The 13441-nt window shown below is 48.0% G+C and overlaps 1 protein-coding gene across 2 annotated transcripts in view; it reads right to left on the bottom strand.

Moving 5' to 3' along the window:
* Positions 1-573: 573 nt before the first annotated feature.
* Positions 574-13441, bottom strand: part of Pced1b (PC-esterase domain containing 1B) — a 130486-nt gene continuing 117618 nt past the window's right edge. For both annotated transcript variants that reach the window (XM_029548261.1, XM_029548262.1), the window contains one exon: positions 574-2237. In XM_029548261.1, the coding sequence (XP_029404121.1) occupies positions 882-2183 (1302 nt within the window). In that variant the 5' untranslated portion in view covers positions 2184-2237 and the 3' untranslated portion in view covers positions 574-881. The remainder of the gene's footprint in view (positions 2238-13441) is intronic.

The raw sequence follows: 13441 nt of genomic DNA, 5'->3' as shown, positions 1-13441 counted from the left end.
CTAAGCAGAAGGTAAGCCCCCCCTGGAACATACGTGGCTTGTTGTTCATCACAGCTTATTTGGTAGAATGCTTGCTTAGCATGCATGAAGCCCTGGTGTTTGATTCTCCATATCCTATAAACCAGGCTCCGTAGTGCCTATGGGTAATCCCAGCACACAGGAGGATGAGTTCAAAGGCGCATCCATGAGACTGGTCTTACATGCCTGGGATATCCCCCCTGTCTCTCTGTGTCTCAGACAGACAGACAGACAGAAGACACAGATCTTAATGTAAATGGTAACAAGTACAGAGTAGGAAAGACTCAGAGTCATTTGTTTAGACTCTGTTTTCTTGTTTTGCAAATGTTTTAACTTTTACACCTTTAGCTTTTCTGGTTCTAAAACAGAATGGTTGTGAAAATAGAATCCTTTACACCGTCAACTGTTCGGAGTAGTCTACTAAGCAGCTCTCAGAACCACCATTTAATACTTAACAACAAGGAGAGCCCGCCACCATTAAACACAAACACGAACACCCGTGCACCCGTCCATACGCACCACACACACAACAGGCAGAACCACTTTTGGAAACAATTTCTGTATTTCAATTTTATTTTTACAAAAAGGCAACAAGAATAGCGAGGGGGAGGTAGTAAGAATGCTTGCTTGGTCACTCAGGGGGAAGAGGTGGCCTCAGGCAGCAGGAGGGGGCCAGTCTGCTCTTCCCTGCCTCTTGTTTCTAACAGCAATAAACAAAAAGAAGTCCAAGACAGGACTAGCTGGGATTGGGTTAGCAAGGTCACTGTATTAGACCAACAATGAGACAAAAAAACAAAAAAACAAAAAACAAAATAGACAGATGTCACACGGCCCCATCCGGAGGTAAGGCTTAAGTCAGAACACTACTGGGGCCTTGACTCTAGGCAGGCGGGGGCATGTTTTTGTGGTCGCCTGGGTCTGCCTCTACAAGGATTATAGGGGCCACGAGCAAAATGCCTCGGGAATCCCCTATGTACTACCGGGGCCTGACGCTGATGACAGGGTGGGCGGAAGTTGGGCACAGGTGGCTGGGGATAAAAGCTAAAGTCGCCCTCAAAGGCATATCCAGTGTGGGTAGGTGAGGGGTTATCGGAATGGATATAGAATTCGTCTGACTGGAAAACGGGGTCTGAGGAAAAATAGGAAACTTGAGGATAGAGTGGGAATGGGGGCATCTGCTGGGGCTGGGGCAGGGGACATCCTAGTAGGGGTGGGGGCCTTATGGGCAAGCCAGGGGATGGGAGAAGGGGAGGTGGCCTGGGAAAAGGACAATGTGGAGATGGGGCAAACACCTGAGGACCTAGGCTGTCTTGGGGCTGCCTTTCCTCTACCTGGCCTGAACTTTCCCACGCCTCAAAACCAGGCTCCCATGAGTCTCGTTGGGGCAATTCCACACCCCATGCATCGGCCATGTGGGCCAGCAGCAGGTAGGAGAGCTTGCGGTGCGCATGCTCATTCCAGTGCACGCCATCTCCCTGCAGGTGCCTTCTGGCTTGCCGGAAGTGGAAATTTAAGTCCAGCACATCGAAATAGTGCTTTGTTGCTTCCGCATGGCTATAGAAATTGGCTTGGGTCACTTTCTTTTTCAGGGTGGCTACCGAGATCCGGGGGTACTGGCCCTTACACTTCTGTGGGAGGAAGGCCGCCTTGATCTTGTCACCCAAAGGCATAGCAGTGTTCCACACTAGCAGGCACGACTTGGGCAGCACCTGGTCCATGCGCCCAAACAAGTTCTCCAGGTTCTGCCTGTAGCTACTCAAGGAATTCCGCCCATACCTGGAGACGTCCCAGAGGCAAGAGTTCATAATGATCACATCTGGGGCGTGACTGCCGGACTGGAGCTCCTCTAGGACGCTCTCCATGTACTCAGAGTAGACCCGCGTGAGGAAGTAGAAGCGCACCAGATGGTGGTCAGAGCAGAACTCGCGCACCTCGCGGTAGTCCGTGCGGTTGTGCAGGGTATCCAGCTCGCCTCCCATCTTCAGCTGGTCCTTCTCAAAGCTCAGCTCCCCCTTGGTCCTGAGCTGCTTGTTAGTGAGCAGGCAGTCCTTCTGCAGCAGGAGCACCAGGTCCTTGTACACCGCCCTATGCACAGAGTCCCCAAGGACGACCACAAACTTGTTGTGGAGTAGCTGCTGTACTTCGGAGGCCAACAGGCGGACCATGGTGCCTGCGGTGTGCCTCTTAGCTCCCTCTTTTGCACAAGCTGGGTCTGGGAACTGCTAGAACAGAAGAGAGAGCGCTGGGAGGGACTCACCCTTAGGCAGAGCAGCAAGCATTAAGAAAGATAGGGGAAGTACAGTTTGGAGCTGCCGCCTGAGGGTGCCGCCCTCCCTCCCCCCCACCCCCGCCCCCCACGGGGAGGAGGGAGGAACACTGCAGGCTTCCCGAAGGCTGAGCCTGAGGGCTGGAAGGAGGAGGTAGGGAGCGAAGAGGGCAGGAGGAGCAGGAAGCCCTCCTAGATCTGCAATCTCATTTAACTATTGGGCAGCTCTGGGCTGCCCAGGCTCCATCCAGCCAAGAGGCAGGCATCACCTGTAACCAGTTAAGACAAATTAACACACAGATGCTGTGGCTAACGTTTAGATTCCGTCTCCTCTGATGGGCCATATATTTCCCAGTCACCTCCACCAATTACCATTTCTTGAAGCCCAATCCATCTTTAATATGTTAATGATCCAAGCACTTGGCTGGGGAGATGGAAGAACTGGGCAGGCTGCTCAAATCTCCAGAAAGGACGAGCAGATCCCAGCTTACCTGTCAGCTTGCCTTGCCAAAATGGAAGGCTTCAGGTTCCGTAAGAGAACCTATCTCAAAAAGTAAGGCAGGCCGGGTGGTGGTGGCACACGCCTTTAATCCCAGCTCTTGGGAGGCAGAGGCAGGCGGATTTCAGGGTTCGAGGCCAGCCTGGTCTACAGAGTGAGTTCCAGGACAGCCAGGGCTATACAGAGAAACCCTGTCTCAAAAAACCAAAAAAAAAAAAAAAAAANTCGAGGCCAGCCTGGTCTACAGAGTGAGTTCCAGGACAGCCAGGGCTATACAGAGAAACCCTGTCTCAAAAAACCAAAAAAAAAAAAAAAAAAAGTAAGGCAGGCAGCCGTGCCTGGTGACTGCCATCTTTAATCCTAGCATTCAGGAGGCTGAGGCAGGCAGAACCCTCAGAGGCTAGCCATGTCTAGTGAGTTCCTGATGGGCTACATGGGAAAGCTTGTCTCAATGAACAAATGAATGTGAAGAAAAAGAGTGGAGACTCAGAAGAGGGAGACACTCCTCTGGCCCAGAAAGACAAATATTACATCTCCTCTAAAATAAATAGATAAATAAATAGGAAGATCCGCACGCGTGCACGCACCACCCTAACAATTAATTAAAGGTCTCTTGAGATGTAGGCATCACAGAGAGAGCTCTAGTTGAGTCCTCTTTGTTCACAACCAAAGGGAAACCTAATGACGTACCTTTGTCCTAAGGGTGGTGTGGGTTTTTTTTTTTTGGGGGGGGGGAGTACATAAATATCAAACTTGATTTTTCTTTCCTCCGGTCAATCTGGTTAATCTGCATGTCCCCAGGGAGTAAGTAGAGAAAAGGTCTCGTCGTGGATGAAATGCTGACAGACGTGGGACTCGGCTTCAAAACCTCAAAATTAAAGTGTGATGGTGCACGCCTTTAATCCCAGGGCAGCAGAAGCAGAGGCAGGAGGATCTCTGTGAGTTAAAGGCCAGCCAGTTCCAGGTCAGTCATGGTTATGTTACGGGACTGTCTCCAAACACACAAAAACTGCACGCTACCTTCACTCCACCTGCCATCTAGGATTCTTCTCCTGGGAGAAGTAAGAGGTACAAACACACTTCACACCACCACCAAACTGACTGGGAGGGGCCTAGAATCCACTTCCGGTACTTGGTGTCGGCCACTGGAGAACTGCAAGCTCACATACACATGTTAAGTAGGTACTGGGGGATAGCTGGCATGACACTGTAAATCATTATTTTCTGAGAAAGGTTTTGCTGCATATTCCAGGCTGGCCTCGAACCCCCAATCTTCCCATCTTGGCCTCTGGGAGGTGGTGTTAGAAGTATGCACCATTATATCTGAAACTTTAAAAAAGCAAAACAAAACAAAACAAAAACTGGGTCTTACTAGGTAGCCCCTACTATCCTGGAATTCACTATGTAGACCAGACTAGCCTTAAAGAACTCAAAGAGGTTGGCTGCCTCTGCCTCTCAAGGATTGGTATTAAAGGAAAGAGACAACCGGGCCCAACTAACAAATTAAAATATTAAGGCTGTGCAGCTTGTGGTTTTAAGTGGTCACAAGCATAAGCGAGTTCTCAAAGAACAGGTTAAAAAACACTGACTTGCCTTTACCCACTATCACTTAAAACATTGTAATCAGAAAAAAGTTTTGTGGGGAGCCTTTATTCCCAGCACTTGAGAGACAGCCAGGTAGGTATCTGTGAGTTAGAGGCCAGCCTGATCTACTTAGTGAGCTCTGGGGACAACCAAGGTTACTCAAAGAGACCCTGTCTCAACAAATCCAAAAAGAAAGATCAGCAACAACAGCTCATCATCACGATGCAGCAAATGAGGCATTCGGTGAGGTATTGCGCGCGCGCGCGCGCGCGCGCGCGCACACACACACACACACACACACACACACACACACACACACACACACACACATTTCTTTTCTTTTCTTTTCTTTTCTTTTGCTCACGGAGACCACAGAGCCAAGAGTCGGATCCCCGTTACCACATCACCAGGTGTGGAGGCAGAAGCTGCAATCTCAGGGTTTGGGAGGTAGAGGCAGGAAGATCAGAAGTTCAGGGTCATCTGTGGCTACAGAGTGAGTCTGAGGCCAGCCTGGTGAACACAAGACACTGTCTCAAAAGACACAAACAAGCAAGTCAACAAACAAAAAACCCAAACAAAAACAACAACAGAGAGAAAGAAAGAAAAGGGAAAAGAAAAAAAAAAAACTGAGTTAGACATTATTTGTCCTCTGAGCTCACAATCACTGAGAAACTGGGCTGGTATTATATCGTAGGACTATATAATGCTAGCTCTAGGAGGCACGAGCTCTTAGGCCAGCCTGGTCTACATAGTAAAACCTTGTCTCAAAATACCACTAAGGAAAAGGAGGGAGAGGGGGGAACCTCACTGGTAACTGTAATATAAGCCGGCTGCGGTGGTGCAAACAAACTTGTAATACAATACAGGAAGCTCAGGGGTTCAAGGCCAGCCTCGGACGGACATAAACATACCAGATGACACTTCTTTGGAACCAAGATACCATACAGGGGGCAGGACACGGCTCTGCTTGCTTCAGCTAAGTTCCTTAGCCTCTTGGAGAAACAGGACTACAGGACTCACATAGACTTGATGCGGGGATTGAGTGTTGAGTACTCAGATACCATTTATTCTCCTAGGTCTGCGGGTCCTCACGGAGACCAGAGTGTCAGATCCCCTGAGGCTGCAGCTCCGGGCAGTTCTGAGCAGCCTGATGTGGGTGGGTACTGTACTGGGCTCTGAACGGCAGGGCTCTCAACCTGAGCAAACTCTCCAGCTAGGTACTTAAAACAACACCTGCCAAGATTGATTCTCAGTGAGCAAGCTACAACAGAACAGCAGTTCAACCATGTGCAAAGAGAGAAGAAACTATTTATCTGCCATTGAGGTTCTATAAGACCAAAGGAGGCAATGGTAGGCAAGGGTTTTAAATATAGTGCTGGTATTCACAGAATGGCTCTAGGGTGACCTATTGAAAACATCATTCTCTCTGTCCATAGTCTATTGAAAAACTTATAGAGAGGATGGAACTAAGATTTACTCATTTTATTCCTAGGCAACTAACTACCCAGGGTGGATGGTTGTGTGTACCCGGGGGTAGGGCTGGAGAGAGTGAATATACCAAATTTCGTCATTCATTTTCAAGCTCGAGACACAAATATTAAACCAGGTGTTAGCATAACCCAGGAAGACAAAATGCCGTAGGTGGCGACTTCCCTGTGGGAAAGTGTGGTTCCTGGTTATCTTCACCAGGGCACCTTGGACCACACGCTGCTCCCAAGGATCAGGGCCAAGTCAAGCAGAATTGTCTATAAGAATTCTCCATTGTCCTCCGGGGGATGAGGGGGAGAAGGGGCAGATAGCATGGAGGAGGGAGAAAAAGAAACATTCCAGTGAGCCACTGGAACCAAAACTCAAGAGAGGAGGAGGCAGTAACCGGACCAAGTCAGACACTCTGTCCCCCCACCCCCTTCCCGTGAGATAGAACAGGCTACGCTGCAACAGCACTCACTCAATACACAGCAAAACCTAAAAGCTGCTTTCAGTGGACAGAGAGAACGGTCAGAAAAAGGATGAATCATCTCAGGTGGTTAACAATGACAGGTGGTAACTTCCAGTTCCGGGTTCTTATTTATAAGAACTGAAACAAACAAACAAACAAACAAAAAGGGATTTGCATACAGGCAGGTTAGAGAAATTTGCTACACTCCCTTAGTAGTTTTTTGGATGCTATTTTACGGACTCACTTAATGAGAAGGGAACACACAGTGGGTCAGCTGTTTTCTCAGCCGGTGTGGTGGTCAAACACCTATAATTCCAGCACAAGATGCCAAGGATGGATTTTACTCCAAAAGAACTAAAATGAGTTGGCCTCTTCCCTGTAGGGGAGAGATAAGAAAAGGCTGCCAAGGACAGATAAGGTGGGAGCTGGTCCTGCAGAGAGATGTGCGCAAGTGCCCAAGGCTGTCTGAGAAGGGGGCAGGGTTGGAGGCAGAGGGGTACAAGGACTGTCATGGCTGCCTACAATTCCCCTCTTAGAACGTGGCTCCCTTCCCCAAATCCTAATTACTTTCTGTTTTGCTGCAAGATCTGGGGCTGTAACACTGTGGGAGCAATATGCATTAATGATGGCCACTGCTAAAAAAAAAAAAAAAGACTTTCAAGGAATTTGCTTATATTTCTCAATTTGGGGAGGATTAATTTTTCAGTAGCTTCACAAGGCATAAATTATAAATCTTTGACTGTTACTTCATAGCTATCCCAAGCCAAACTCAGAGCATTTATTTTTCATTAATCAATGTTTTATAATAACTAGGTTAGTTTTGGAAGACTGACAACGAACTAGGCCAGTTGCCCTAGAGATGGGACAGAGGTCTTAAATCATACAGACAGACCTGACAAAGGGATGCTGCCTGCCTGGGCTTCCTGCAGGAAAATCCTGCAAGTAGTTTAATAATTTTATGCATCTGACTAAATACCCACTGTGACATTATACTAGGATTAGAAATAGCTCCTTTCTGTTTAAAGGCATTTTGGGAGAATCAAATTTATTATCTATCATCTAGCTATCTAGTTTTTTTGTTTTGTTTTGTTTTGTTTTTGGAGACAGGGTTTCTCTGTATAGCCCTGGCTGTCCTGGAACTCACTTTGTAGACCAGGCTGGCCCCGGATTCAGAAATCCACCTGCCTCTGCCTCCCAAGCTCTGGGATCAAGAGGTGTGCGGCACCACGCCCGGCTTCTATCTAGTTTTTTTTAAGACTGGGTCGCACTATATAGCCTGGAACTCGATGATGTTTAGATCAGGTTGGCCTTGACCATGGGAGACCTGCCAGCCTCTGCAGCCTGAATGCCCATCTCAGATCAGTACTTTTGACTTTTCCAAGATCTCTTTCAACGTTAAGGCACTGCATGTATAGACAAGAAAATACTTATTTCTAAGGGTACTCACGTACCCAACTTTCCTATGTTCTGGTATTAGTTTAAAGTTGAACTGAATTTGTCAAAAATTCCATGGCCTGTAATGGGCCTACATTAGATTGGACCAGGCCTACTAAAACAATTAAGGATCCTAAGCTACTATTCTGGGGGAGGGGCAGCCACTGGACCCAGAACTGGGAATTCACCACAGTCTTTTGATTTGAGGTAAGTTAATACCTGCCAAAAATTATAGAATCAATATTTTAAAGGTGGCTTTAGGGTCACATCAAATACATAAGTCCTGTGAAGAATGTGGCTACATGTGGTTACTAAGAAACCACTGCTGGGGAACCACTGGCAAGACCTCCTCCCGGGTGGCTCCACCTGCTTAGCCAGGCTTCAGCCCTTGGCCTAATTATTAAAAAAAAAAAACAAACAAACCGTAGTTTCCAGGGTGTGTCAGGGCCTTTTGACAGCTGTCACTCTGCACATTTAACTTGGTTGACACTTGTGACATAAACGGAAATTTGAACCACGAAGATGCCTGCCTGCTCTTCAAAGTGGGTGTCAGGTGACCTCAAGCACTGCTCACACAGGAGTTAAGATGGCCTTGCAAGCCTGTGGCTTTATGATCCCTCGCACTAATGCCTAATACTGCGATTCTTTAGGAAAAAAAAATCAATTACATGCTTAAAAATTACAAGCTTAAAAACTCTTAAAGCAGTTCGAGCCCAGCCCAGTCTGTGGAGTGAGTTCCCGGATAGACAGTGCTATACAGTGCAGCCCTCCCTCGAAAAATCAAAAACAACAACAAAAAAACCCAAAACAACAAAAACCGACCGTTTCATATGAGCTATATAAAGAAATGTAAGGAATACATTTAAGAATGAGATGGAAACCCCTAACATTTACTATGCAGACACTTTTTAGGGAAAAATATAATCTTTTGGACAATTTGGAGTGTCTTTTAATTTTTTCGAGACAGGGTTTCTCTATGTAGCCCTGGCTGGCCTAATTCGCTCTGTAGACCAGGCTGGCCTGGAGCTCGGGGAGAATTCCTGCCTCTGCCTCCCGAGGGCTGAGATTCAAGGTGTGCACGCCGTGCGGCTCCCATTCGGATCTTCTAAACAATTCGTGATAATTTCCTTTCAATCGCATACAGCGATGAGAAATTTAACCTCACCATCTCAAGTGGTCACTTCAAGTCCCCCTATAACCCGTCTAACAGGGGAAGGAAAATGCTCCAAGAAACAGTGCCATACTGGCCTCGGTCTGGAAACTCATCTCTCGGAGCCTCGGTTTCCCCTCCGGTGACAGAGGGGATGAGAGGAGACCTGGTGTCTCAAAGGCCTAGTCACGCCTGCGGGACACCGGGCCCCTTTTCAACTCCAGCACAGCAAGCTGGCCCCACTCTAGAGAAAGCCCGAGGACCCGAAGCCCCCACCCCACCTCACCCCACCCCCACCCTGGGTCCCCCCTTCCCACCGAGCGCAAAGGCAGACACGTACCTCCTGGGTTAGGTCAGCAGTCAAGTCTCGCCGGGAGCCTCCTACATCTCAGGCTACCTCCCCGTGGGCTGACCCTGCGCTCGGCATGCTAGTCACTAGTCCTAAGGTTAGCTCCCACCCTTCTAATGTCTCGCGGCTCCGAAAAAGAAAGGTAACTTCGCGGGCTCCACCTCCAGGCCTGTCCTACCGCCTGGCCTTCAAAGCCACATTTTAAAAGCGCTGTTTGCACAGCCTGTGTCCGGTCCTCTCCCTCCCACTCACTCCTCCTTTGACTTTAATTTGGCTCCCAATCGCATCAAACCCGAAGACGTTTGTCAGTAAATCACCACTGGCTCCTTGGCTTCCTTTCAAAGGCCGATTCTCGTCCTTTCCAGCGGCAGTGACCGTACTTCTGCAACGCCCGCCCTCCTGAGTCCGTGTCACCGGCCCGGCTGGGTCCTGTCCTCCCCTAGAGCCTTCGCCGTACCTCTCTTCTCTCCCTGGGGACTCCCTCAAAGTTGCTCTTTCTCAAGGCTCTTGGTCTCAATCACCCTCAAACCTTAGAGCAGTCCCTATCTTACCCCAGAAAGTTCTGGCTTTGGCCTCGGCCAGATTGTAAATGGCTTCTCTTTCCTAGACCCAGGAGGAGGAAGACAAAGGACCACCCATCACCTTATCAATACTATTTGTATGCAGATAACTCAAGAGTTAGGCAATAAAGCCACCAGGCTGAGAGGGAGGGCCCGGGATTCCACCCTGGGGTTAGATCCAGCTGGAGTTCCCGGCAGAATCTGCACTCTGCCTGCTTTAGGCCTTCTGGCCCGGAGGGGAGAGCAGCCTAGAAAATTACTAGCGATTTCTCAACAATTGATGGCTAGCAAGATGCTGCCACATTTTAAACCAGCCCATCCTCTATCCGGGAGTCCCCAGTTCTTGGGAGTCCCCAGCTCGCGGCATTCAGGTGTGTAAAGTTCTTTAGTGGGGGAAGGGGAGGAATAACAATAGCTTTCCAGACTCTCCCGGGTTCTTTATCCGCTCACCAAACTGACAATCCCTAAGACCTTTCCCTCCTGACCTTTGGACAGTCTTCCTCAAGGTAAACACTGGCTGTGGGCTGAAAAGTCTGCTCCTGGTGTTCAGAACTTCACTTCTGGATGGAAATGTATGACCGGGTGGAAGGAAATGCCATCCCCGAAGCTGGCTCGAGTCATTTTTATTTTTCATAAATGGCTATTTCCACTATTCTTGAAACATCCAAATCCTTACAATGATAGCTCGACTCAACTATTTCTATTTATTTCTACGTTTTTGGGTGTGCTAAGGAATCAGACCCAGGGCTGACTCATGTTACACAAGACCTGTGCATCTACATTTCATACTGTGTTAACAGATTGCATGTTAATAATATTAATCATACATAGAAAATAACATGGGTATACATTCAATCGTTATATATGTAAGGTAGACACACATGTATATTGAAAAATATGCTTTAGGATTTTGCAACATTTTCAGGAGGTGAGTAGTATTCAGTTTTACTTTTGGTTTACCATAGTTTACATGACTAATTTTTGGGGTGGTGGTGGTGGTGGTGGTGGTGGTGGTGTGTGTGTGTGCGCGCGCGCCCGTCCATCTGGGATCAGACACAGGGTCTGTTTGAGATCAGCTCACTGAGTCAGTTGTCAGAGTCTTCCTCTGTCCTTCAGACAGGTGTCTCCTTCCTCCTTAATGCTTGGCTAGCGACTTCAGTTAACCAGCTCTGTCTGCAGGGTGTCCTCACACAGGCTCTTCCTGCCTCCACATACCAACTAGTCCCAAGAGTCCTCTGTTCCTGGTCTCCTCAGATGTGCCCTAGCTTGCGCCATCACCCATCACCCTGCGCCTCCTCACAGCAGACATCCACAGTGGGTCCTCACAGGCCAGTCAGTTTCTACTTACAGAGAAATCAACAGAGGGGAGCAGAGGCTATGCAAAATAGCCCAAGACTGCTCAGCTGGCAAAAGCCAGAACTGGCTGGCCTGCTATTGTTAGCAAGTCTTCCGATGAATTAGGTAAGCTTGGTGCTTAGGTTTCCTTTCTTTGGGTAAAATATATATATACAAAACCTGAGCTTTTAACCCAGCTATAAATATTTGCTCAAATTAAAAGAAGGAAGTAAAATTATCTAGAAAGAAAATGTGCATGTGGTTTTCCTCCTGGTTATTCTCTGCCAGGGGAAAACTATTTTGCACACAGCTTTAAATGCTTCCACAAGGACACAAAACAGGTGGAGGTACAGAGTTTCTCGGTCAGCTTCCACTGCTCAGGGCGTTAGCTACCATTATTACTAATTATCCTTATTACTTGCGGTGAAGCGGTTCACCGAGGGTTTAGCAACACCAATCTGATAACTTTGTTTCAGGTTCCTCTGGCGATCTTTTAAATGTTTTAACTTGCTTATCCTGTGTTCCCCTTAAGAAGCCTAAGAAATAGGTACTTTTCATTTTACACATTCAAAAATCAAGGCTGACATGGAATGAGCTCCCCGGCTTCACAAGTCCCAGGCTTATGGGAAGCAGGGCTGGGGTGCCAAGCCTCTGTGGTCAACCACAACAGACAAGATTGCACAGACAATAAATAGATACTGCACCTCCTTTTCCCTTCAACATTGAACTGGCTGTTTTACTGTACCTTTTTTTTTAAAAAAAAATTAAAGGAGTTTAATTGTTTACCAGTGTAGACCACATAACTAACAACTTGTCCTTTGGTGCCACCAAGTCTGGTGGCTGGAGTTCCCCACCCCCCCACCTGCTCACTGACTCCTTACAGTAGAGAGCTGAGAAAAGATGATCAATTGGAAATTTTAAATGAATATTTAAAAGAAAATGGGGAATCTCCCAAGGTCTTTCTTCCTCAGTTGCGTAGGGAGGAGGAAGAAGAGGAGGAGGAGGATAGCCTGGGCTAACAAGAGACCCATTAGCGAAAGAAAAAAAAAAAAAGAATGAAAACAGAAAGCTGGGGAGTACTTACTTATTGAAACCACTGGTGACTTTTTTAAAAAAGGTGTCTCTCTGTTGATTCTAGATCCTTCCCTAGATAGAGTCCTTTCCTGGCTGTAGGTCAGAATGGCCCAGGCTCTGTCTTCGGGGTAAATAAGTTCAGCGCTGGGTGCTGCAACTTTCACAAGGCAGTGTCTGGGGAGGTGATGCCATTTCCGGTGGCCTCTGGGGCAAATGACAGGATACAGCATTTGCTCTCTTGCTTTAGGAAGAATAATGACCGAAGTTTTTAAGACTGCGTCGTTAACGGGGACGAAACCCGACGTGGTGGGTTGGCTCTGAATTCATTTTCATGTTGCCTTTCTCAGTAATTTGAATGTGACCCTTCCTGTCTCTAAGAGTTTGGGTCCTCCGTTTTTACAATGCCGGTGTGGCGGATACGAAGCAGAAAGCGTTAGGCGTGGGGAGAGGTTGGGGGGGAGGTGAGATTTCTCCCTTTACTTCTCATTTAGTAGCCATGATCCTGTGTTGGGGGGGGGGGGGCTTTGTTTTTTAACCCAGCCTCCCTCTCCGTCTGCTCGGTAGGTGGGAGGACTGCCCCTTTAGAGCTGGGAGTCGGGATTATAGGCCCAAGGTAGCCCAGAAAAAGGCAGAGCTGTGACCAGGAGCCAGGTAAATGCGGGAAAGGTCAGAGCCAGCCGGGTCCCTTCGACTCCCTCTTGCAGACTCCCACTGGAAACTGTCATCTGCTGGGAAAGAAAGGGCCTCTGATTCAGCAGATGAGCTCTGGCCTTGGGTTCTGATTGGCATGATCTCACTGGGGGAGGGACTCTCACCTCCTACAAATACCAAGATGAAAGAAGGAGGAAATGAATCAGGAAAAAAAAATCAAAACCTAGGAGAAGAGAAACTTAAAAAACAAAACGAAACAAAAACAGCTTAAAAAAAAAAATAGTGGCTTTTTAACGGGTGTTCTAAACACTTCAGAACAAGCTTTGGAATTGAGACTACTGTTTTGTGTATTCCTTTGTATGGCTAAAACTCCGGCCCTGCCCTCTCTCCCTCCCCCCTCCCCCCGAGCTCCAGCCCCAGCTTCTAACTTCCATCACAATAAACTGTAGAAAGTGTGGGACAAGAAATCCTCTGCAGTGAGGGCAGTGTAGGCCCAGGCTCACAATCCCAGCACTGGGGGTGGGGGTGGTGGGTGAGGGCAGTGTAGGCCCAGGCTCACAATCCCAGTACTGGGGGTGGGGG

The sequence above is a fragment of the Mus pahari genome, chromosome 17 (assembly GCF_900095145.1).
Source record: "Mus pahari chromosome 17, PAHARI_EIJ_v1.1, whole genome shotgun sequence".
Taxonomy (NCBI): Eukaryota; Metazoa; Chordata; class Mammalia; order Rodentia; family Muridae; genus Mus; species Mus pahari.
This window is presented reverse-complemented; position numbering and strand designations above follow the sequence as displayed.